At 40.3% G+C, this 25,720-nt stretch overlaps 1 protein-coding gene across 9 annotated transcripts in view; it reads left to right on the top strand.

Annotated features, from left to right (window-relative positions):
• WDR48 (WD repeat domain 48) overlaps nucleotides 1-25,720 on the top strand; it is a 52,785-nt gene that overhangs the window by 646 nt on the left and 26,419 nt on the right. For 4 of the 9 annotated variants that reach the window (XM_086365984.1, XM_086365986.1, XM_086365983.1 and 1 more), the window contains exons 2-8: nucleotides 12,967-13,013; nucleotides 14,650-14,790; nucleotides 16,836-16,914; nucleotides 21,206-21,288; nucleotides 21,408-21,537; nucleotides 23,623-23,711; nucleotides 24,105-24,206. In XM_086365984.1, the coding sequence (XP_086222110.1) occupies nucleotides 16,857-16,914; nucleotides 21,206-21,288; nucleotides 21,408-21,537; nucleotides 23,623-23,711; nucleotides 24,105-24,206 (462 nt within the window). In that variant the 5' untranslated portion in view covers nucleotides 12,967-13,013; nucleotides 14,650-14,790; nucleotides 16,836-16,856. Of the gene's footprint in view, nucleotides 1-55; nucleotides 169-3,088; nucleotides 3,145-12,966; nucleotides 13,014-14,649; nucleotides 14,791-16,835; nucleotides 16,915-21,205; nucleotides 21,289-21,407; nucleotides 21,538-23,622; nucleotides 23,712-24,104; nucleotides 24,207-25,720 lie in introns of all 9 variants that reach the window. The other 5 variants (XM_086365980.1, XM_086365982.1, XM_086365979.1 and 2 more) reach the window with 3 other exon arrangements.

Consider the following 25,720-nt stretch of genomic DNA (forward strand, 5'->3'; position numbering starts at 1 on the left):
ATTGTAATTTTCATTGTTTTGGAATTTAATATTTTCACCGTTTCTTCATCTTCAGTGTGCATCCTTGAATTTTTCTGTCTCTCTAATGCATAATATTATTCAGAAGTGAAGAGTCACCTAAGCCTCCCGTGTGTTCTTTATGCCTTCATGAGTACAGTTTTGTTTTGGGTACGTTTGAGTTATTGCTACTTATTGTTTACAACGACCTGAGGAGTAAAAGCCTTATTACAGGTGTTTACCTGCAGTTCAGTTCAGTTCAGTTCAGTCGCTCCGTCGTGTCCGACTCTTTGCGACCCCCTGGACCGCAGCATGCCAGGCCTCCCTGTCCATCACCAACTCCCGGAGTCCACCCAAACCCATGTCCATTGAGTCGGTGATGCCATCCAGCCATCTCATCCTCTGTCGTCCCCTTCTGCTCCTGCCTTCAATCTTTCCCAGCATCAGGGTCTTTTCAAATGAGTCAGCTCTTTGCATCAGGTGGCCAAAGTACTGGAGTTGCAGCTTCAAAATCAGTAATACTGATTACCTGCAGTATGTTGTCTGTAATGGGGATAGTACGGTGCACTTACTCATTAAACATTTACTGAGCCTTAGTTTGGACCCCAAAATGTGTGAAGAATTGAAAGAGTGCAAGAATAAGTAGCACCCAAGCTTTCTTTATAAAACGCAGCTGTGTATGTAGTGCTACATATAAGTCAGTGAATATTTGGTAATCTGGACAAGGGATTCCTTCATTGAGGTAACCCCAGAAAATGGCTGTTGGCCATAAAATCTTCTGACCAGTTCACTTCTTTCGTTTATTGGTCTCATTGATCAGTACAGTGTCCTCAGCACTCTTTAGATGTTTGTTGAATTGAGTGACATTAACAAGAATCTAAAATAGCATACCCTGTTAGGTGATTTTTAAGTGCATAAGGCAGGTGGTGAGAATGTTATGTTCCTGACTAAAACGTGAACTTAATTGTAACTTAATTGTATTCTAGTGTTTAGAAAACTCTCCTTACTGCCCTAAGGTAGGGCAGTGCTACCCTACATTCCTTAAGGTAGTAAGGAGAGTTAATCAAGTGTCTTAGTTTCTTGGATTTAGACTTAAAAGGCACTGTAAAAGTACAGGATGGGGAAAGTATAAGTTAGCTGCAGCATGTGTGGAAAAACTGAATGTTTTAATAAGCTGAATATGAGCCATCGTATGCAGAATGAGGGAGAATGATAAATTCACTCTTCACCGATCAGAGTGCAAAACTGGAACTTAGGAATCAGTACTTAGCACTTTGTTCGTAATAGGTATAGCAGTCAGATTGGTGAAGTGATTTGAAACTGATTCCTAGGAAGAGCATTCAAAAGAACTTTCTACTGTCAGTTGGCTGCAGAGAAAATTCAGTGAGTCTTGTTTGAGTCTTTCAGAATTTGTCCCTAAGGTATAGAACCAGTATGAGAAGGCGCAGAGAAGGATTTTTATATCAGTACGAGGGTGAACTTTCGTTCATAAAAGTGTTTTTTAACCTAGTGCATGTTTGTTGCAAAACAAAACAAAAACCACAAATAGCACAAAAGTATAAATGATTATTGTTTTCCAGTCCTCACAGAAAACTGTTTTGGAGAGTGTGAGATATAATCCAGGTCGGGGGTTTTTCACTCTGAGTGCTATTGACCTCCTGGGTCAGATAATTCTTGATTGTGGGAGGGCTGTTGTTTTTGCATCATCCTGCCTTCCCACTAGACACTGGCACCTTCCCAGTTGTGACAACTAAAATTGACTCTAGACATTTTCAGATGTCCTCTGGAGGACAGAGTTGTTGGTGGAAAATTAGTGTTCCATACTTCTTCGTGTATGTGTACTGAACTTAGGTGATTTTTTTTTTCACTCTAAAATGGAGTCATGGTATTCACTGCTTTGTCTTTTGCTGTATGTTCAAAATTTTAAATACGCATTCCCTTTGATCCAGCAATTCCTTGTCTGAAAAATTGTTTTATGAAAGTACATATGCATCTATCTTTTGTCATGAGAGGATGTTTATTATAGGACTGCTGTCACTGTGAAAAACAAAAATCAAAATGTCTATCAGTAGTCAACTGGCAGATGTTAGGTACTTTCGTATAGTAGATTACTTTGCAATTAGAAAGATAAGGTTCAGGATGCGGAACACGTGTATACCTGTGGCGGATTCATGTTGATGTATGGCAAAATCAATACAATATTGTAAAGTAATTAACCTCCAATAATTGATGCTTTTGAACTGTGGTGTTGGAGAAGACTCTTGAGCGTCCCTTGGACTGCAAGGAGGTCCAACCAGTCCATTCTGAAGGAGATCAGCCCTGGGATTTCTTTGGAAGGAATGATGCTAAAGCTGAAACTCCAGTACCTTGGCCACCTCATGCGAAGAGTTGACTCATTGGAAAAAACTCTGATGCTGGCAGGGATTGGGGGCAGGAGGAGAAGGGGACGACAGAGGATGAGATGGCTGGATGGCATCACTGACTCAATGGACGTGAGTTTGAGTGAACTCTGGGAGTTGGCGATGGACAGGGAGGCCTGGCGTGCTGCGATTCATGGGGTCACAAAGAGTTGGACACGACTGAGCGACTGAACTGAAAATAAATAAATTTATATTAAAAAAAAAAAGATCAGGAAAAGAAAAAAAAAAAGATAAGCTAGATTTATATTAAAGAAAAGATGTCCAGAGGTAAGAATAGGAAATCAACATAGCATGGTCCCATTTCCACACAGGAAATAATGCATTTTCAAAGTCTGCAAGGATATTAACAGTGATTATCTCTGGGGTATTAGATTATGTGATTATTGGTAAGGCAGGAAACATACCTTTTACCTTAAAATATGTGAACCTTTTTATTTTTTAACATTTTTATGATATTCTTTGCTCTTACAAATAAAAAAAAACTTTCCATTTTGGAAAAAATATATATGGTTACAGAAATATTTTTTGTCTCTTGGCTCTCTTTCTTGTACCAAGAGGCAGTAGCCCCAAGCTCCATTATCAAATAGTAGGCCAGAAAGAACCATTGAGACTTATAATATTGATAAATAACCAATGGAGAAGGGTCCAAACATACTGTTTATTAATTGTAGACATAGTGAGGAATGAGCACAAGTCCTACTGTCTTCAGCTTCTGAGGAAGCTGGAGGTGCGTATGAGGAGAAGCGGTGGATTTGTGATTGTCTGAAACATGAGCAGACAAATGTGTGACTTTAGATATATGATGGAGCTTCCGGTAATCAATGTCAAAGCAAATCTTTTCAGTCCCTGGCGTTCCCTTTAATGTTACGATTTTCCAGCAGCATGGGTCTGTTGGTTGGCTCTCTGTCTCCATTTTCCCTTGTGGCTCTTTCCTTATTTGCTTTAGAACTCTTGGCATGAGGTTCAACAGAAGTCACCTCTTGTTCCTGGTATAGGAGCAGTAACCATGCCCCAGTACTCATTGTTCGTTCAAGAATATAAATACTTGGTCTTTCATAACCAGAGGATTTTTTTTTTTTTAGGTTGGAAATGACCCTCAATCCAACATAACCAGGTTCACATAATAAACTTAAGTGTTGACTTATGTAAATGATAACTCAAGAGGTGGTGCTGTTGCTGCTGCTAAGTCGCTTCAGTCATGTCTGACTCTGTGCTACCCCATAGATGGCAGCCCACCAGGCTCCCCCGTCCCTGGGATTCTCCAGGCAAGAGCACTGGAGTGGGTTGCCATTTCCTTCTCCAATGCATGAAAGTGAAAAGGGAAAGGGAAGTCGCTCAGTCATGTCCGACTCTGTGTGACCCCATGGACTGCAGCCTACCAGGCTCCTCCGTCCATGGGATTTTCCAGGCAAGAGTACTGGAGTGGGGTGCCATTGCCTTCTCCGCCTCACATAATAAACTTATGTGTTGACTTATGTAAATGATAACTCAAGAGGTGGTGCTAGTTTCATGGAAATCTTGAACCAGTAGGCTCTCTGTGACTCTAACCTGAAAAGTGATGTAAAATAAGCTTTAACTTTAGGCTGCCTACAAGTTGGGGTTTCCTAGGTGGCTGAGTGGTAAAGAATCCACATGCCAATGCAGAAGACGTGGGTTTGATCCCTGGGTTGGAAAGATTCCCTGGAGGAGGAAATGGCAACCTACTCCTGTATTCTTGCCTAGAAAATCCCATGGACAGAGGAGCCTGGTGACCTCCATGGGGTCCCAAAGAGTCGGCACGACTGAACACTCAGGCACACCTACTCATTGTCCTTACTATTTCCAAACTCCTAGATCTAGGCCTTCCCTTTTGGTCCATGGTGGCCACTCCTGTCCTGGACTACATGTCCTTTCACCATCCTGTCCACGGAACAGAAAGTCTCTTAAATACTCCCTGCACAGCTTCTCCTGAGATATACTTGCCTTGAGGAAAACGTTGAAAAGAAGCGGGGGATAGAGAGGCAACCAGCAAATGTCTTTCCTGCCAATACTAACCCCCTTTCCCTGTCAAATATTAGTTATGCTAGACCTAGTAAGAGCTCAGCGTTATGTTTACACCTGATTCTGAGCCCCAATTCTGGGTTGTTTCATTTCCAAGACTTTCTTAAGGTTGTAGAATGATGGCAAATCCTAGTTTCTCAAGGAAAGACCCTTATAAGTTAGCCATATGTCCAAGGTGAGTTACTTTTTATATAGGATAGGTAATAAAAATTTCAGTGCCAGTATGACAGTAGAACAGAGGTCAGTAAACTTTTTCTGTAAAGAGCCAAATATTAATATTTTAGGCTTTGTAGGCCTAAAATATGCAGGTGTTATAACCACTCAACTCTGCCATTATAACATGAAAACAGCAATAGAACATTACCCAAAGGAGTAGGTATGGCTATGTTCCAAGAAAACTTTGTTTACAAAACAGGCTTTGGCCTGGATTTGGCCCTTAGATGGTTTTTTGCTAACCTCAGTAGGAGCGTTTTACTAACTCATGACTTGAAGTTAGGCTAGAAAATGTCCTATTTTTATTTGCAAGACTGATTTTTAGAATACTTTTTAAAAGCAACACTCTTGAAACATAGATACAAGCAGAAAGTTATGGTCTACAAGATTGAACAGGAAAAACACATGTAAGAATTATTCATATTCGGCCGATTTTTTGGCCAGATTTAGCCTGAGAGCTGGAAGTAGTCTTAAGCAAAAGAGCTGTGTGGTTCCATTTATAAGGTGTTGTAGAACAGGCGAAACTAATCTCTGGTGAAAAAAGTCAGTTCTAGATTATCTGGGAGTTGGGTGTCGAGGTTGAGAAGAGGATGAGGAAACTTTCTAGGCTGGTGATGTATATATCTTGGTAGGGTTTTGTACTACACAGGTGTATTAATTTGTCAGAAGTATTTTTGTATACTTAAGATTTGTACATATCACTGAATGTAACTTTTACCTTCAAAAAAGCCATAAATGAATAATGAACTCTGATCGATGATACACATTTAGGAAGAATTGTTATTGATGATGTGTAACTTAATGTGACAGCTATCGAAAAATAACGTGTCAAATGGATGGCTGGGTACGAGATAAAACAAATATCGAATATGTTAATTGTAAAATATGTCTGTGTTGGTGTATCAATGTTTGCTGTGTAATTCCTTCAACTTTTAAATATGCTTTAAATTTTCCATAATATTATGTTGACTGGAAGATAATCTTTGAATGTCAAAAGTGATTAGCTAGTGAAAATCAGCAGAGGAGGGGACATGAAATCTTGTTTGTGGTGGTCAGAGAAGGCCTTACTGAGCAGCTAGCTTTTGTGTAAGTATCTGAAGGAAATGAGATTTGCTACCTGGGAGAAGAGCATTCCAGTGAGGATATCAAATGCATGGGTCCTAAGGTAGGAAAGTAGCTGGCCTATTTGCAGAATAATAAAGTTGCCATTGTGGCCGCCACGGAATGCAAAAGGAGAAGAGGAGCTAGAAACAAAATCAGAGAGGTGACTGCTGGCCTGGTCACGCAGAGAGCGTGCAGGCCGTGGTCGGGGCTTTGACTGCCTCAGGTGAGGTAGGAAGCAGTTGGTGGATTTACTAACTAACTGAGGTGAGGTAGGAAGCGTTTGGTGGATTTTTAGCAGAAGTGCGTTTTCTTATGATTATCTGACTGCCAGTGAAAACGGTAGAGCAGAGAAATCAGTAGCTATTTAAGATATCCAGGTGCTGTGTGGTAGTGGCTCCACCAAGATGATGAGAAGTGGTTGAATTCTGGATGACAAGACTTGCTGGCAGGATGTGAGATGAGAGAAGTTGAAGTAAGGCTGGCACTAAGGTTTTGTGCCTGAGCAGCTGGAAGAACGGAGTTGCCATTAACTTCATCAGTGAGGAAGACACAGGAGAAGCTCCTTTGCAGAGGACTGTGAGGAGCTCAATTTGAAACATGCAGTGATTAAAGGTGTCTGTTAGACATGCAAGTAGAATTGAGTTAATGACACCTCAGGAAAGCCTGGGGAATGGCCCAGAGTGTCCTCTTTGTGAGCCTGAAATGCTTTTAGGTCTCCTTTCTTTTCTTAAAAATACTGTGATTTAGTACTCATTCTGTAATATGTCCACATTTATTTTCATACCAAAAAAATTGTTTAGTTACTATAGTAACAGAATCCCCCTCCCCCCCCCAAAAAAAATGCCCATGCTCTAATCCCTGGAATTTGGGACTATGTTATGGTTACATGATAAAAAGGATTTTGCAAATAAAAGGTTACAGACCTTAAAATAGGAGGATTATCCTGGATTATCCCAGTGGGCCCAATCTAATCATGTGAACTCTTAGAAAGCAGAGAACTTTCTTTGCTGTAGGCAGAAGTCAGAGAGAGATGAGGTGTGAGAGGGCCCTTCTGTTGCAGGAGAGGGCACGTAAAAAGCATGAGAAGGGTTACAGGCAGCCTCCAGGAGCAAGCGTGGATCCCTGGCTAAAAGCCAGCAAGGAAACAGGGCCCTCCAGCCTGCATGTCCAGGGAGCTGAATTCAACCACTGAATGGGCTTGGAAGCAGGCTTTCCTAGTATAACCTACCTGGAGATTGCTGCTGTGGGAACACCCTGCTATTTTTCTCCCTGTCAGAGTCCCTTTAATTCTCTCTTCCAAATACATGCTTCCTACTGGAGGGCTGGCCTCCCATCCCTTGTAGAGTTCTTAAATCTCCTTCCTTTTTTTTCCTTTCTTTTCTTTTTTTTAAGTCAATCAAGACAGACATGAGTGCTCATCTTCTCTGCCTTTGCCTGTACTCTTGACTTTGCCTAAATGAAGTTTTTCTGGGACTTCATTCACTCATTTATTGCTTCTGTCTCCAGAATTTTCTACTTTTTCTTTTACTTCCATCTCTTCTGCCTACAAAGCTTGCCTATATCTTGAGAAGAAAAAGCCTCACTTAACTTGCTGAAACATTCTTTCACTAGAATGTTCTTTCCCCATTAGAATGAAAGTTCCAGGAGGGCTTCTGTGCTCAGTACTGTATCCTCAGCTACTCTATCCTAAGTACTCTATCCTTTAGAATAGAGCCTGACAGCTGATAGATGCTTAAATCAGTATTTGTTGGAAGACTTGAATCCTGTTTTTCTTCTGTCTACAGCCAATGTTTTTTGTCTTTAACAAGTTTTATGTATCATTGTTTGTAGTTCTTTCTTTAATGACTACATGGAATGAATGGGCCATAACTGATCTAGTCATTTCCTTATTGAAGATACTGTTCCTATTTTGTCTATCATACCAAAATTTACTAAAAAAAGTTAATAGAGTTATGAAATAGTAAAGGAAATCTTACAAAAGTAAATAAAAAGACAGATAATATAGGCTGCATAAAAGATGAACGGTCAGTTTCAAAGTTGAAAACATCTGACTGATGAAGTTTAAGAAGGAGCAAAGAAGACAGAGATAGTTATTGATAAATTTATATAAGAAGATTTCCTAGAGCTGGATTGAAAGGGTTTTCAAAATACATAGCAAAATTAATGATAAAATGACCAAAAATGATCATGATCAAAACAAAACAAAATAATACCCCACCAAGTAAAAAGAGAAGATCCTAAAATCTTGGGAGCATTCAGGTTGTGGTACCGGAGAGAATGACAATGAGGTCACCTTAAAGTTAAATGAAACAGTGGCCTTGAATTCAGTGGCAGCACTGGATGCTAGAGGAGGTTAGAGTAGCTTCAACTTCTCTTCAGTGTCAGCAGCTGACTTTTTCCTACATGGACTTTTTTATCCTGCCAAATCAAGTGTAAAAGTAAGGACCTTTTCAGACACTGAACGGCTAAGTCACCTCCCATGTACCTTTTTCTGTGTTTCTTAAGGCCCTGGGGATGTACTTATGGGAAAGTGAACAACGAAAGGAGACACTGGAATTCAGGACACAGTGGCTCTAACTCAGAAAAGCAGTAAAGGGAAGCACTGGAGGTGACGACTGTATCAGCAGACTGAGAGGGCAGCCAGGCCACACTGAAGCGAGAATGTGGGGAGGCGCTGGGGGAAGCCTTCAGGGAAAGAGGGTGTTAGAGGTGGGTTCTTGCTGGGCTGTCATATGGTGCAGCAGGTAAAGAAAATTGAAATTAAAGTAGTGGAAACCATTGAAGGAAAGGAGGAACTCTAGGGAAAATGAACTCTCTGAGGAAGGAAATGTATTTATAATATAGTACTTGGCTAGTCAGTAGACATCAGTTACAGTCCAACAGTGTCACACTGATTATTTATTCAACTCAAAATAGTGGTAGATCTATCTATATTGCAAGAGTAGAAGGAAGAAGTGTTGGGGGAAGTTCCAGAGCTACATCCTAATCTACCATAGCTTGAGTAAATAGGCAGTGCCTAAAATGGATAAGTCAGAAAGTTGTAGGATAAGCCCAGTATTGCAAGAAATGGCAGTAGCTACCTAACAGAAACAACCAAGAGTTGAAACTAGTTACCTCTGAGTATTAAGACTGGATGTGGAGAGTCTTACCCAACAGCAGGGAGATGGCTTTTCATTATTGTCTTTCAGTACTGTTTGATTTTCTGAATACAGGCAAGAATTAGTTGGGTAAGAATTGTTATAAATTCAAAAAACTAAGTAATATATGCCTGTTATAAAACATTCATCAGATCAGATCAGTCGCTCAGTCGTGTCCGACTCTTTGCGACCCCATGAATTGCAGCACTCCAGGCCTCCCTGTCCATCACCAACTCCCGGAGTTCACTGAGACTCACGTCCATCGAGTCAGTGATGCCATCCAGCCATCTTATCCTCTGTCGTCCCCTTCTCCTTTTGCCCCCAATCCCTCCCAGCATCAGAGTCTTTTCCAATGAGTCAACTCTTCGCATGAGGTGGCCAAAGTTTTGGAGTTTCAGCTTCAGCATCATTCCTTCCAAAGAAATCCCAGGGCTCATCTCCTTCAAAATGGACTGGTTGGATCTCCTTGCAGTCCAAGGGACACTCAAGAGTCTTCTCCAACACCACAGTTCAAAGCATCAATTCTTTGGCGCTCAGCCTTCTTCACAGTCCAACTGTCACATCCATACATGACCACTGGAAAAACCATAGCCTTGACTAGACGGACCTTTGTTGGCAAAGTAATGTCTCTGCTTTTGAATATTCTATCTGGGTTAGTCATAACTTTCCTTCCAAGGAGTAAGCGTCTTTTAATTTCATGGCTGCAGTCACCATCTGTAGTGATTTTGGAGCCCCAAAAAATAGTCTGACACTGTTTGCACTGTTTCCCCATCTGTTTCCCATGAAGTGATGGGACCGGATGCCATGATCTTCGTTTTCTGATTGTTGAGCTTTAAGCCAACTTTTTCACTCTCCACTTTCACTTTCATCAAGAGGCTTTTGAGTTCGTCTTCACTTTCTGCCATAAGGGTGGTGTCATCTGCATATCTGAGGTTATTGATATTTCTCCCGGCAATCTTGATTCCAACTTGTGTTTCTTCCAGTCCAGCGTTTCTCATGATGTACTCTGCATATAAGTTAAATAAACAGGGTGACAATATACAGCCTTGACATACTCCTTTTCCTATTTGGAACCAGTCTGTTGTTCCATGTCCAGTTCTAACTGTTGCTTCCTGACCTGCATCAAATTTCTCAAGAGGCAGATCAGGTGTTCTGGTATTCCAGTCTCTTTCAGAATTTTCCACAGTTTATTGTGATCCACACAGTCAAAGGCTTTGGCATAGTCAATAAAGCAGAAATAGATGCTTTCCTGGAACTCTCTTGCTTTTTCCATGATCCATCGGATGTTGGCAATTTTATCTCTGATTCTTCTGCCTTTTCTAAAACCAGCAGGCATTAGTGAATGACAGTCACAGTAGTTCCCACTCTCAGAAGTAACTACTGGTCATTTTCTGTATGTATAGCCTTCTAAACTTGTGTGTTTATTTATAAACATATAGTGAATATTCTGCAGCATTTTTATAGTAATGATTATTATACACTAATATGTTGGGCCATGCATGTGTGGCTTAAATACATCATGGTTTTCTTTGTGTGTCAGTCAGCCTAGAGTTGCACCACTGTTTTTAATGATTAAATATGTTCACTTTTATAGATACGTGTGCCAGAATTTATCCAACTTGGATGCTTCTAGTTCTTCACTGTTTTTAATCACACATCTATAATAGATGCCCTTAAAGAAGCTGGCCCAGACTTGTTTTGCTAAGAATTCCTTTCCATCTGGGAGGAGGACCTGACAGCCATAGTGTTATTCTCTGACTCTTTCCCACTGGGCAAATCGGATCGTCTCCCAGAAATCTGAAAATAAAAATTCATACATGCTCTTCCATCTCCATTAAAGGAAGTGTGCTGAGAAACGGAGGTGAGGGGCCTTGAAGCCCCAGAGAAAGACGCATCAGGAGAGACTGACACTCACATTGAAGCCAACTTGCTTTCTGATGGTTTTTCAGGATCTAATTCATGCAGCAAACATTTGTGAAATGCCTTTTATATGCCAAATACTATAATAAGGATACAGTGATGGGAAAAACAAGGTAGACAAGTTCCTTGCCCTCTTGTAGCTTTTTTTCTAATGGAGAAGATATGGCAAAAAATACAAATGCGCAGCATGGTAAGGACTGCAAAGTAAGTAGAGGAAGTGATAGGGGAAGGAAATCAAGGAAAGCCTCTTAGAGATTACTTTTCTGGGAGGGCTTCCCTGGTGACTCAGTGATAAAAGAATCCACCTGCAATGCAGGAGAACCGGGTTCAATCCCTGGGTTGGGAAGATCCCCTGGAGAAGGAAATGGCAACCCACTCCAGTATTCTTGCCTGGGAAATCCCATGAACAGAGGAGCCTGGAAGGCTATAGTCCATGGGGTCGCATGGGGTTGGATATGACTGAGTGACTTAACAACAACAGCTTTTCTGCTAAGACCTGGCGAGTGGTGCGTAAGCCAGACAAGGTAAAAGCTAGGAGAATAGTATTGTTTTGGACATGAGAAATCTTGGCACATGGAAAAGTAAATTTGAAGGCCCTAGGATGAGAAAGAGCTTGATGTGTTTGAGGAACAGAAAGGAATTTGGTGTGATTGTTGTGCAGGAGCATAGGGGGACTTAGTTTGAGGTGAGTGTGAAGATGCAGGGTAGAACCAAAGCATGTGAGGAATTTGAACTTGACTTTAAATGCAGTGAAAAGCTTCAGTAGAGAAGTGCCATGGTTTTATTTTTAAAATGTCTCATGAGTCATGACTGTATTTCCTGCCCTTGGGCTCTGTTAGATGTTGTTGTTAAATTCATCTTGAATTCTCCTTTAAAAAAAAAAAAAAAAAAACTTAAGCTGGTTTGGGTAGATTTCAGTTACAGTTACTTGCACCCAAAAGGCTGGGTTAAGACATCTTCATTGTCTTTGTGTATACAACCCTGACCCATTTCACAGCTTTCATTATTTTTGTTTGTTGGCTATATTCTTTGCTTTTTAAAAAATTTCCTCTTTGTGACCTTCCTTACTCTTTCTCATGGAGAGTTTGACTTTTTCTTATTGTTATCTAAGGAATCTTTGTATGTTGTCAAGAGTAAGCTTTTGTCTTTTGTATTCATTTTTCCCCCAGTTAAGTGTTTGCCTTGTAACTTTGCTCCTGTTACTTTTTGACACTCAGAACTTTGTTTTGTTTTAAATAACAGCTTTAGTAAGATAAAATTCACATAAATTTACCTTCTAAAGTATACAACTCACTGATTCTTAATACATTCACAAAGTAAACTGATCACTTAATTCCAGAACACTTTCATCCGGAAAGAAATCCTGTACCCAGTAGTAGTCATTCCCCATCCTCCTCTCATCCAAGCCCCTGGAAACCATTAATCTACTTTCTGTCTCTCTGGGTTTGTGGAACCTATTCTGGACACTTCATGTAAATAAATCCATAAAATTTGTGGCCTTAGCATAATGTTTTAAGATTCATCTGTGCCATAGCGTATTTCAGCACTTCACTCCTTGTTTATGGTTAAGTAATATTGCATTGTGTGGACATACCACATTCTGTTTATCCTTGGTCAGTTGATGAGCATTTGGGTTATTACCATTTGTTAGCTGTTGGATTTAATGCTGCTGTGAACATTTGTATGTACAGAAAGTTTTGGCTTGTAGTTTGGTTTGGATCAGTGTTCCTCTTTTCTTTTGCAAAGAATGCCATCTTTCTAAAGTATTTTCATGATTAGATTATTAAATTTCAATCTTTAGTCCTTACGAAAATTCATTTTGGTTTAAGATTTAGAAAAAGAATATTATTTTTCCCAATAGATGTTCCTAGATAATTTACTAAATAATTTATCCTGCCCTCATTGATTCAAAATCTGTTTATATCAAAATTAAAAATGTATATTGGGAAAATATGTTTCTGAATTTTGTTTTATTCCATTGATCCTTTAATATTGTATTGTGGTCTTCCTTTGTAATTCTGGTAGCTTTGTAATACCTTTTAAGATCTTTAAAGAGTATATTTCCATTTTAAAAAGTGACAGGGTTAGCCCCTCAAGACATTATGCTATATATTAATATTTTTGTCAACTTCTAGGAAAAAAATCCAGTGAACTCTGACAACAATCCGGTTAAAGTCACAAGGTTAGGACAAAACTGTTTATTTTGAATCACCCGGTGCTACAATACAGCATGTCTCCTTTATTCAGGTGTTTCCTTTATGTACCTTATCCTGTGGATTGGGCCTCCCTGGTGGCTCAGACAGTAAAGAATCCGCCTGCAATGCAGGAGACCTGGGTTTGATGCCTGGGTTGGAAAAATCTCCTGGAGGAGGGCAAGGCAACCCACTCCAGTATTCTGGCCTGGAGAATTCCATGGACAGAGGAGTCTGGCAGGCTACAATCCTTGGGGTCGCAAAGAGTCGGACACGACTAAGCACAGCATAGCATAATCTTCTTTGCAAGATGAATTTCTAGGTATTTATTTTTGTTGCTGTTGTAAATGAAGTTCCCTGCCCCATTTATATCCTTACTGGTTATTTCATTAAAATACAAAATTTTTGCTTTTGGCTGTCACCCAGTTTGTTGAGTTTTTCTTAATTGTAATGGCTTTTGGTTGGTTCTCTTGGGTTTTCTCGTGGAGCAGAGTGTTATTGTTACCAACAATAATAAAGTAGGGGAAAGTGGTGTGAAGGAAGAAGTTTAGTATGTTAATGGAGAGCAAAATCTTATTTTGCTTAGCAGGTCAGAGAAGGCCTTTTTGAGGAAGCATCATTTCCACAGAAATCTTAAGACTGCAATGGTAGTCAGCCAGACAGTGGGAGGAAGAGCTTGTAGACAAAGGGGATCAGTACGTGCGCTGTCTGGAGGAACAGTGTGTGTGGGGCGTGGGAGCGGTGAGCAAGGGCTAGGGCTGGAGAGGTGCTCGAGGAGTTCAGACCCAATCCTGAGTCTAGTGGAGTAAGCGCCCAGAGAGGTTTCTGAATGGAAAACTGTTTACATTTTTTAAAAAGACATTTCTGTTTACATGTTTTAAAGAGTCAACCAGTTACCATATGTAAAATAGATAGCCATTGGGAATTTGCTGTATGACTCAGGGAACTCAAACTGGGGCTCTGTAGCAACCTAGAGGGTGGGATGGGGAGGGAGGTTCTTGAGCAAGGGGATATAGGTATGCCTGTGGCTGATTCATGTTGGTCTTTGGCAGAAACCAACACCATACTGTAAAGCAATTATCCTTCAATTAAAATAAGCACATTTAATTATATATAAAAAAGATTCATCCAGCTGCTTTGTGGAAAATGGATTAAAGACAAACAAGGGTAGGAAAGGAGTCAAGTTAGAAGGCATTATTAGCCTCAGACTTGCTTATCTTAGTCTAAGCTAATGTCACTCCTCTCTGCTCAGCCCTTCAGTCTCTATGTTGTTGTTAGTTGCCAAGTCGTGTCCGACTCTTGGAGACCCCATGGGCTGTAGCCCTCTATGCTCCTCTGTCCGTGGGATTTCCCAAGCAAGAATTCTGGAGTGGGTTGCCATATCCTTTTCCAGGGGATCTTCCCAACCTAGGGATTGAAGTCGCGTCTGTAGCATTGCAGGAGGATTCTTTATAGCTGAGCATCTGGGGGAGCCCTCAGTCTCTATAGAGTAAAATAAAAATGTTATCGAATTGGGAAATAAGTTTTATATTAGAAATTTGAATTTCAGATTGGCCACTAGAAGCTACATTTTATTATCACATATTTTATAACTTCATAAACAGCCAATCTTGATGTATTTGTCAGGTTTCCTATGTTATTCGAGATGAAGTGGAGAAGTACAACCGGAATGGGGTCAACGCCCTGCAGTTGGATCCAGCACTTAACAGACTTTTCACGGCCGGTCGAGACTCCATCATAAGAATATGGAGTGTCAATCAGCACAAGGTAAGGCAGGGATTGAGTTTATATTTTAAATCTATGCTCAGTAAATTTTGGTCTGTCTAATATGGTGCCTTTCACAGTTTCAGATTTAATCTCTTTGAGCACTCAGTTATTTGGTACACTCTATAAATAAAGACATTGCAACCAGAATTTAGTAAGCCTCTGAGAAAAACACCCCAGGGGAGTTTTGCAAGTGTTTTAGCTAAGGCAAGGAGTCCGTAAACTAGGTTTGTGATAACAGCTCTTTGCTGCAAAGGAGCTTAGAGATTTTTCTGGTAGGGGAATTCTTTTCAGCAATTTATTTTTCTGTTTTAAATATGTTCCCCAAAAGCTTTTTTGGCATCCCTTTTCAGTGCTACTAAAAAAAGATTGACTATGCATTTACATTTATAATTAACCTTGAACAAATATTTATTTTCTTCATTTAAAAGTGATTAGGGTGGGGATTTCCCTGGCCATCCAGTGGTTAAAATGTGTGTGTGAGGTGTTAGGGTTAGGGTTAGGGTCAATCCCCAGTTGAGGCAACTAAGATCTTTCATGCTGACAGTACAGCCAAAAAAAAAAGTGGTTACTGTACCCACAAAGACCCATAGGGTCTTATTATATAGTATAAAGTTAATATAAAAATATGAAAACAGAAAACAGGACTTAATGATATGTAAAGATAAGTCCCCAGTCAGATGGAAAGGCGCTCTTTTTGTATTTTGTGTGAATGCCTATATTATGAATAACATAGAAAGGAAGATTCCAGGAAGAAGGAGGAGCATTTCTTAAACTCCTAGCTTTGTACCAGAGCAGTTTCCCAGATTATTTCTCACGATGATCCTTCAAGGTAGATCCACTTTCCCCTTATGATGGGAAAACAGGCTAAGAGAAACCATGGTTGAATAACTGGTTCATGACAGAGAGTCAGAGCCCAATCTAGCCTTGAAACCCTGAGGTTAGACTTTGTCATTTTAAAAGGCTGTGTTTTGGCAAGTTCTGCAAGTCTGATGTTCCATCTGAAAAAGAACAACTATTTTGCACAGTTTGGATAGTTTCTTTAAATGGACTTTGGCCCAGTGAGTTTTAAATTCTTTGACCAGTGTAAACAGTGGAGGTCCCATATTAAAAACATAGAAAATAAGGAAGTTGTGGCTCTGAAGTGCTTTTCCTAACCCATTTTTGAATTGGAATGTCACCTTCATAGAGATTTACAGGATTACAAACAAATTAAGGAAAACACAAGAACTAACCGGGAAGAGTTAGAAAGCTGCCTCTTCAGCCCTTAGACATCTCTTTCTGGTTCTCATTTTATGACAAGATTGAATAGCATCAATTCTCAAATAGACTTGTAGAGCTATTCTCTTTGCCCATGAAGCATCTTGAACTTGCCTGTCTTAGATGTAGGGTGTAACTAGATGCTCTTCTTTAAAAGGCCTCTCCTGGTAATTGAGCCAAGGGAGAGCAGTAGAAAAATCTTGAGTTACTGCATTGAAATGGTGATCCTTTAGCCATTGGCTTCCATTTCTTCTCTGAAGGACTGTAGATACTGTGAGGAAATGTTCAGTTCACAGGTAAAAACAGCAGTAGGAAGCTAAGAGGAGAAGTGGGCATCTTCATCTGCCATCCGGCTAGGCTTCTCAGCACTCTCAGCAGCTTCTTTTCTGTCCCCGCTGTCTGCTCTGAACCTTCACCACGGCTGAGTCAGATCCCCCCAGATCTGTTCATGTCTCACCCTTTCTAGTGAAGCCCTTCTCACTGCACTCAATGCAGTGCCCAGCCCAGGTCTCGTTGCCTTCACTAACTTCAGGGCATTTGTCCTGGAAACCGAGGCTTTTGTCAGTAATAAAACTGTTCTGAAAGAAAACTTCTGTTTATATCTGCCATATGGAAGCATCAATCATTTGGTGAAATTCTACTCTGAGTTGTAAATTTGAAGACCTTAGAGAAGTGTGTCACATTAATTGAAGAATCTAAACATAATCATATTTTTGTGATGTATTTATGACATATTTTATCCTCTAATATACTAAAAGACATTTTTATGATTTATCTTGTAATTTCAGCAAGATCCATATATAGCATCTATGGAACACCATACTGATTGGGTGAATGACATTGTACTCTGTTGTAATGGGAAAACATGTAAGTATTTCTGTGGACTGTTGAGCTTCTGGACGATTTTAATTCAATTTGATTTTTTTTCTCTTTATTTTTTTCATTGTTTATGTAAGCCTTTTTCTTGAAGTGTAACATGCATACAGAAAAGTACGCATATCCTGAGAGTACAGCTCAATAAAATTTTGCAAAGTGAACACCCATATCAAAAAACAGATTACCCAGATCCCTCTTAGGCCACCCTTCCAGGCTCTGTTCCTTGTCCCAGGATAATTGCTCTCGTGTCTTCTAAGCACTGTTGATTAGTTTGCCTGCATTGTCACTGTATATAAATAGACTCATGTGATATGTATTTTTCTTTTAACCTGATTAGTATCTTTTCTCTTTATGGTAAGATCCATTTCTTGGTTTTGCAGTCTGTCTTAGAGAAATTTTTTATAGTCAAATTAGTTGCACCTTCAGCTGGAACATTGCAAAGTTTGTCTTGCTTATTTAAAAAAATATTTGAGACAAGATATAAAAAGTTCTAGAAAGAACTTTAAGATACATATGTGTATGTGTGAGTATGTGAATGTTAAGATGTTTGAATTAACATTCAGTTCAGTTCAGTTCAGTCGCTCAGTCGTGTCTGACTCTTTGCGACCCCATGAATCGCAGCACACCAGGCCTCCCTGTCCATCACCAACTCCCAGAGTTCACTCAGACTCACATCCATCAAGTCAGTGATGCCATCCAGCCATCTCATCCTCTGCCATCCCCTTCTCTTCCTGCCCCCAATCCCTCCCAGCATCAGAGTCTTTTCCAATGAGTCAACTCTTCGCATGAGGTGGCCAAAGTGCTGGAGTTTCAGCTTTAGCATCATTCCTTCCAAAGAACACCCAGGGCTGATCTCCTTCAGAATGGACTGATTGGATCTCCTTGCAGTCCAAGAGACTCTCAAGAGTCTTCTCCAGCACCACAGTTCAAAAGCATCAATTCTTCGGTGCTCAGCCTTCTTCACAGTCCAACTCTCACATCCATACATGACCACAGGAAAAACCATAGCCTTGACTAGACGAACCTTTGTTGGCAAAGTAATGTCTCTGCTTTTGAATATGCTATCTAGGTTAGTCATAACTTTCCTTCCAAGGAGTAAGCGTCTTTTAATTTCATGGCTGCAGTCACCGTCTGTAATGATTTTGGAGCCCAGAAAAATAAAGTCTGACACTGTTTCCACTGTTTCCCCATCTATTTCCCATGAAGTGTTGGGACCAGATGCCATGATCTTCGTTTTCTGAATGTTGAGCTTTAAGCCAACTTTTTCACTCTCCACTTTCACTTTCATCAAGAGGCTTTTGAGTTCGTCTTCACTTTCTGCCATAAGGGTGGTGTCATCTGCATATCTGAGGTTATTGATATTTCTCCCGGCAATCTTGATTCCAGCTTGTGTTTCTTCTAGTCCAGCGTTTCTCATGATGTACTCTGCATATAAGTTAAATAAACAGGGTGACAATATACAGCCTTGACATACTCCTTTTCCTATTTGGAACCAGTCTGTTGTTCCATGTCCAGTTCTAACTGTTGCTTCCTGACCTGCATACAGATTTCTTAAGAGGCAGATCAGGTGTTCTGGTGTTCCAGTCTCTTTGAGAATTTTCCACAGTTTATTGTGATCCACACAGTCAAAGGCTTTGGCATAGTCAATAAAGCAGAAATAGATGCTTTCCTGGAACTCTCTTGCTTTTTCTATGATCCAGCAGATGTTGGCAATTTGATCTCTGGTTCCTCTGCCTTTTCTAAAACCAGCTTGGACATCAGGAAGTTCACGGTTCACATATTTCTGAGCCTGGCTTGGAGAATTTTGAGCATTACTTTACTAGCATGTGAGATGAGTGCAATTGTGCAGTAGTTTGAGCATTCTTTGGAATTGCCTTTCTTTGGGATTGGAATGAAAACTGACCTCTTCCAGTCCTGTGGCCACTGCTGAGTTTTCCAAATTTGCTGGCATATTGAGTGCAGCACTTTCACAGCATCATCTTTCAGGATTTGGAATAGTTCAACTGGAATTCCATCACCTCCACTAGCTTTGTTCGTAGTGATGCTTTCTAAGGCCCACTTGACTTCACATTCCAGGATGTCTGGCTCTAGGTCAGTGATCACACCATCGTGATTATCTGGGTCGTGAAGATCTTTTTTGTACAGTTCTTCTGTGTATTCTTGCCATCTCTTCTTAATATCTTCTGCTTCTGTTAGGTCCATACCATTTCTGTCCTTGTATCGAGCTCATCTTTGCATGAAATGTTCCTTTGGTATCTCTGATTTTCTTGAAGAGATCCCTAGTCTTTCCCATTCTGTTGTTTTCCTCTGTTTCTTTGCATTGATCGCTGAAGAAGGCTTTCTTATCTCTTCTTGCTGTTCTTTGCAACTCTGCATTCAGATGCTTATATCTTTCCTTTTCTCCTTTGCTTTTCGCTTCTCTTCTTTTCACAGCTATTTGTAAGGCCTCCCCAGACAGCCATTTTGCTTTTTTGCCTTTCTTTTCTATGGGAATGGTCTTGATCCCTGTCTCCTGTACAATGTCACAAACCTCATTCCATAGTTCATCAGGCACTCTATCAGATCTAGGCCCTTAAATCTATTTCTCACTTCCACTGTATAATCATAAGGGATTTGATTTAGGTCGTACCTGAATAGTCTAGTGGTTTTCCCTACTTCCTTCAATTTAAGTCTGAATTTGGCAATAAGGAGTTCATGGTCTGAGCCACAGTCAGCTCCTGGTCTTGTTTTTGCTGACTGTATAGAGCTTCTCCATCTTTGGCTGCAAAGAATATAATCAATCTGATTTCGGTGTTGACCATCTGGTGATGTCCATGTATAGAGTCTTCTCTTGTGTTGTTGGAAGAGGGTGTTTGTTATGACCAGTGCATTTTCTTGGCAAAACTCTATTAGTCTTTGCCCTGCTTCATTGCGTATTCCAAGGCCAAATTTGCCTGTTACTCCAGGTGTTTCTTGACTTCCTACTTTTGCATTCCAGTCCCCTATAATGAAAAGGACATCTTTTTTGGGTGTTATTTCTAAAAGGTCTTGTAGGTCTTCATAGAACCGTTCAACTTCAGCTTCTTCAGCGTTACTGGTTGGGGCATAGACTTGGATTACTGTGATATTGAATGGTTTGCCTTGGAAACGAACAGAGATCATTCTGTCGTTTTTGAGATTGCATCCAAGTACTGCATTTCGGAGTCTTTTGTTGACCCTGATGGCCACTCCATTTCTTCTGAGGGATTCCTGCCCGCAGTAGTAGATATAATGATCATCTGAGTTAAATTCACCCATTCCAGTCCATTTCAGTTTGCTGATTCCTAGAATGTCGACATTCACTCTTGCCATTTCTTGTTTGACCACTTCCAATTTGCCTTGATTCATGGACCTGACATTCCAGGTTCCTATGCAACATTGCTCTTTACAGCATCGGACCTTGCTTCTATCACCAGTGACATCCACAGCTGGGTATTGTTTTTGCTTTGGCTCCATCCCTTCATTCTTTCTGGAGTTATTTCTCCATTGATTTCCAGTAGCATATTGGGCACAACTGACCTGGGGAGTTTCTCTTTCAGTATCCTATCATTTTGCCTTTTCATACTGTTCATGGGGTTCTCAAGGCAAGAATACTGAAGTGGTTTGCCATTCCCTTCTCCAGTGGACCACATTCTGTCAAATCTCTCCACCATGACCTGCCTGTCTTGGGTTGCCCCACAGGCATGGCTTAGTTTCATTGAGTTAGACAAGGCTGTGGTCCTAGTGTGATTAGATTGACTAGTTTTCTGTGAGTATGGTTTCAGTGTGTTTGCCCTCTGATGCCCTCTTGCAACACCTACCGTCTTAATTGGGTTTCTCTTGCCTTGGGCGTGGGGTATCTCTTCACGGCTGCTCCAGCAAAGCGCAGCTGTTGCTCCTTACCTTGGTCGAGGGGTATCTCCTCACTGCCGCCCTTCCTGACCTTCAATGTGGGATAGCTCCTCTAGGCCCTCCTGCGCCCGCGCAGCCACGGCTCCTTGGATGTGGGGTTGGTCCTCCCGGCCACTGCCCCTGGCCTCGGTCGTGCGGTCGCTCCTCCCCGCCGCTGCCCTTGGCCTCGGGCTTAGGGGCGTGGGGTAGCTCCTCCCGCCCGTCGCCCCTTTAGGAATATTATAAATATTCAACATACATAAATATTCAAATATTTATGTATGAACATTTTGTATATATGAAAGTTTGAGACTGTTAATTTTTTTAAGTTAATTCTTTAAAATGGTGTTAAGACACACTACTAAGGGGTTTGTTCATTCTTTGCCTCTTCTAGTAATATCTGCTTCTTCTGATACAACAGTAAAAGTATGGAACGCACATAAGGGATTTTGCATGTCAACATTAAGGACGCATAAGGTAAGACAACTAACACAGTTTTCGGTGTCTTTAGTGCAGTACTAGGATCTCAGTACTTTATATGACTCATTTGCTTATTAGTCTACAGAGTAGATCATAATATATATGTTTTGTTACAGGATTATGTAAAGGCCTTAGCGTATGCCAAGGATAAGGAACTCGTAGCATCAGCTGGATTGGACCGACAAATATTCCTTTGGGATGTGAATACTCTAACAGCACTGACTGCCTCAAATAACACCGTCACAAGTAAGGTGTTTGAAAATTTTTCTTTGAAAGCGATCCAAGTTGACATAAATAAAGAATGGTTTATAAAACAAATCCGTAAGTTTGCATCAAGACAGTGGTTCTGCCTGTAGCGTTCTAGTCCCCAAGAGTGTGATTAGAAGCTAGTTCCTCACTGTGGTCTAAAAATGGTAACTTCTGCAGGTGTAACCTGGCCATTTTTGTACCTATTAGCTCCCTAGCTAACATATAAGCTTCCAGAGCTCAAAAGTGTCTGTCTTATTACTTTGTATTAATATATCCTACAGCTTTACCTGACCCAGGGCCACACTCTAGGCAGATTATTACTGATCAAAGTAGTGATTACCTGGCCAAAAGTAGGCAACTCTTGACTTTTAGAAGTGTTGTACTTAGTCTCTTAATTGTGTCCGACTCCTCTCTGCGACCCTTGGAGAATCCCAGGGATGGAGGAGCCTGGTGGGCTGCCATCTATGGGGTCGCACAGAGTCGGACACGACTGAAGCAACTTAGCAGCAGTAGCAGAAGGCTCCTCTGTCCATGAGATTTTCTAGGCAAGAATACTGGAGTGGGTTGCCATTTTCCTACCCCAGGAAAAGTGTTACTGGATACTAACAGCCTTCAAGTTAATAACCACATAGGAAAATACCCAAAGGAAAGAAAGAGGGCTTTTAGTGCCAATACTGTAGGACCCTTTCAGAGCAGCCTTAAGAATCCAGCCAATTCCAGAAGAGTGCAGGAAAGCTGACCCTAGCTTCTAGAGACAATTCAGAAACCTTCACAGCGAGTTAATAGCATGGATGCCTTATCAACTAAGATCTCAGTTACCTAGTCAGACCCCGACAGGTTAGACTTGAAGTTTGGCCTGGTGTCAGTAGGGACTCTTAGCATATTTTTAGCTAAGCCTGGCTTAGAAGATCTGTGTTCATGATGTGGGCCTGAACTGTCTGGATCCCTGCATGACAGATCCAGTTTGTCATGACTGTGTAATACTCATGTTGACATAGCTAACAATTCTAATGAAATCTAGTATGTGTCAAGAAGAGCAGGTTGGGAGACTGGTGTTTATAATTTCTTAAATATTATTTTGCCCTTTTTCTCAGGAAATATGTGAAGGTTTAAACACTATTCTTCCCTTGTTCTCTGTGATTAATGTACACAGTTTCAGGGATTCAGCAGCTGGTCCCTACTGGGGCTGTCATAATGCATCATTTAACTCTCTCTAATGTTAAGGCCTGCCTGAAAGAGGCACTAACAAGAGGGAATGAAGCCAAAAAAGGAGGATCGGCCCAAGGTCAGAGATGAGGCTTAGTGGTATAGATTCAGCAACAAGTGTATTCTACTTAGAACTGTTTAGAGAGGATATCAAACATGCTTTTTATCATTATGGAAATAATGATAATAGCTAACATTTACTGAGCATTCAATAGAAGCAGTTAACTTTTCTAAATACTTTATATGTATTTATTCCTTTACTCACAATCAGTATGTTTGTTTATACTTATTCCTTGTTGTAAAGTTGGAATCATACTGTATGGACAGTTTTATGTATGTGCTTCAGTGGTACTGACTTCTGAAAGAGAGAGCATGAATGCAATTCTTGCCACACAGTGCCTAGTTTCCTTCCAGAAGAGTTGTACCAAATTATCCTTCCACGGGTAATGTATGAGAAGGCCATTTCAACTGTTTTTTTTGAGAACCAAGTATGTTGCTTTGTTTCTTACTGATTTTTGTCAGTGAAAATAGTATTTTGTTTTGATTTGTGTTTTCTTGTAAAAAGTGAGTTTAGCTGTAGTTTTCATTTTTATTGGCACATGTGTATCTTTGAAAATCTATTACTTATGTGGATAGATTTTTAAGTGGCAGTTCAGTTCAATTTAGTAAATATTTGTTGAGCATTTGTGTATGCTCAAATCCAGAAGGGATGTAAATTTTAATAGTATTATTTAGAATTATCTCCATAATAGGTAAATTTCTTTTCCTTAAGAGTCCCCATAAAGATAAGATTTCTAAATCAAATAATTAAACTTGTGCTGACTAGCTACTAAACAGCTGATGATTTTAACCTTTAGCTCTATTTATCCTTAATAGCTTCTTCTTTAAGTGGGAACAAAGATTCCATTTATAGCCTGGCAATGAATCAACTGGGAACAATCATTGTATCAGGGTCCACTGAGAAGGTAAGGGGAAACTCAAGGGGTATATTTTAACACTAGAAAACAAAGAAACCAAAATAATTTGATCTTTGTAATTACAAAATACATAGACAGTGTTTTTTCCTGGTGGATACTAAAAATAAAGGCTTTATTTGAACAAATAAGGGTATAACTATATAATTACTGTCATGTGTGTGGTGCCAGGGGCGGAGGGTGGAGTCAGGAGGCCTGTGCATTTTTTTTTACATTAAAGAGGCTTCCTCCCCCTTAAAAAAGTCGGGAGCCTTGGACACTGGAACACTGTCTATTGGCTGAAGTAGTACTACCATCACAGAACTTGATGGTTACCACTTGATTTATAGAAGCCATCTACTATTTGAATTTGATCGTTTGTATGATTCGTTGTATGATTCACAGGTTTTAAGAGTATGGGATCCAAGAACATGTGCAAAACTAATGAAGCTAAAAGGGCACACGGATAATGTTAAAGCGTTGCTGCTGAACAGAGATGGCACACAGGTATGCAGTTCTCGTGAGCATTTACCTACTGACCTTGTCAGAATTTCATACAGTAGAAGCTCCCCCGCTTTCTATATTGTTGCATAGTTGGTTTAAACCAAAAGCTACAAGCATTGTAAACTGTGGTCTGATTTTTAAATCCTTAAAATACTCAGTTGCACATATAATAATCCACATTTTGAAATTATCTTGTTTGTATAACTTTTAAAGAAAGGCCAAACAAAGGATATCCTAAGAATAATTCTAATGCAGGTGAGTATATGCAATTATGTATAGACTAAAATAAGGGCTTCCCAGGTGGCTCAGTGGTAAAGGATTGCTTGCCAATGCAGGAACTACAGGAGGCGTGGGTTTGATCCTTGAGTCAGAAAGATCTCCTGGAGGAGGAAATGGCAACCCACTCCAGTATTTCTTGCCCGGAAAATCCCATGGATAGAGGAACCTGGTGGGCTGCCGTCCATGAGGTCTCAAAAAATCAGACAGAACTGAGCATCCATCCATAAATACACACATACATATAGGCTAAAATAATTTAAAATGCTTCCTTTTTTGAAGCAGAAGGAATCTTTGGTATTGAGTGCTTTCTGGCAGTGGAAAATATCCTCACAGTGGGTCTGGTTTCTTAGGCAGATCTTGTCAGTTGGCTATGTAGATATGGACTGTAGTTTTGTTATCTAACATAGAACTTAAAGTCAGCATTTCAAAGAAAAACATTTTGGTAATGTTTGAACAGGTATTAATATTCAGCCACATAATTTGTGAATTATAAATCACAATTCTATCTGTTCTATAGCAGTAGAAAAATGATCTTTCATCAATATAGACAGTAAAAAACAAAAACTGAGCACCATTTTATGTTACGACACACCTCTCCCGTGTACCGCCGCCGTTTTTTTCATAGGCAGGGATCATTGGAATTGATTGTGATGGGGCTGGAAAAGGGAGAGTACGAATGTGACTGGATGAGAAACACCATGGGTCCATTACTCCCAAGAAATAACATCAGGGAGGTTGCCTCATCCATGAATTAGAGAAGCCTTTGTTTCCAGAGGTGAAAGGAAAGTTGAAAAACTGGCCAAGGGAAGGAAATCACTTTTCGGAACCAGGTAGAGAGGCTGGAAAATGCCCGTAGAGGTCTTTGGAGACGTGGTACTTGATATCATGTGTTGTGTAGCCTTGAGCAGAGAACCCTTCATTACCTGTCCTTAGTTTTCTCATCTGCAAAGTGGGAGTCTTAATATTTAGTTAGTATAGTTGGTGAGGAGAGTAGAAACAAGGTGCGTTCTTATCTGCAAACCATGGCATTTTCTCAGACTCTTGAGTTTCTTTGCAGTAGCATTTTCACGTGAGTCTGAAAAGCCCAATGCAGTCAGCTTCTCACTTTTTTGCAGTAGCTGCTAGGTTGCACTTGATATGGTTGTCCAAGCCTTCTTCCGTTAGCTTTGTCCAGGATCAAACTGGATCATATGAACTCCATGGGACTGCCCTTAGCTAGAGACAGTAGACTAGATGGT

The sequence above is a fragment of the Bos grunniens genome, chromosome 22, assembly GCF_055505025.1.
Source record: "Bos grunniens cultivar Pamir isolate PY7600 chromosome 22, Bosgru_T2T1.0, whole genome shotgun sequence".
Classification (NCBI taxonomy): Eukaryota; Metazoa; Chordata; class Mammalia; order Artiodactyla; family Bovidae; genus Bos; species Bos grunniens.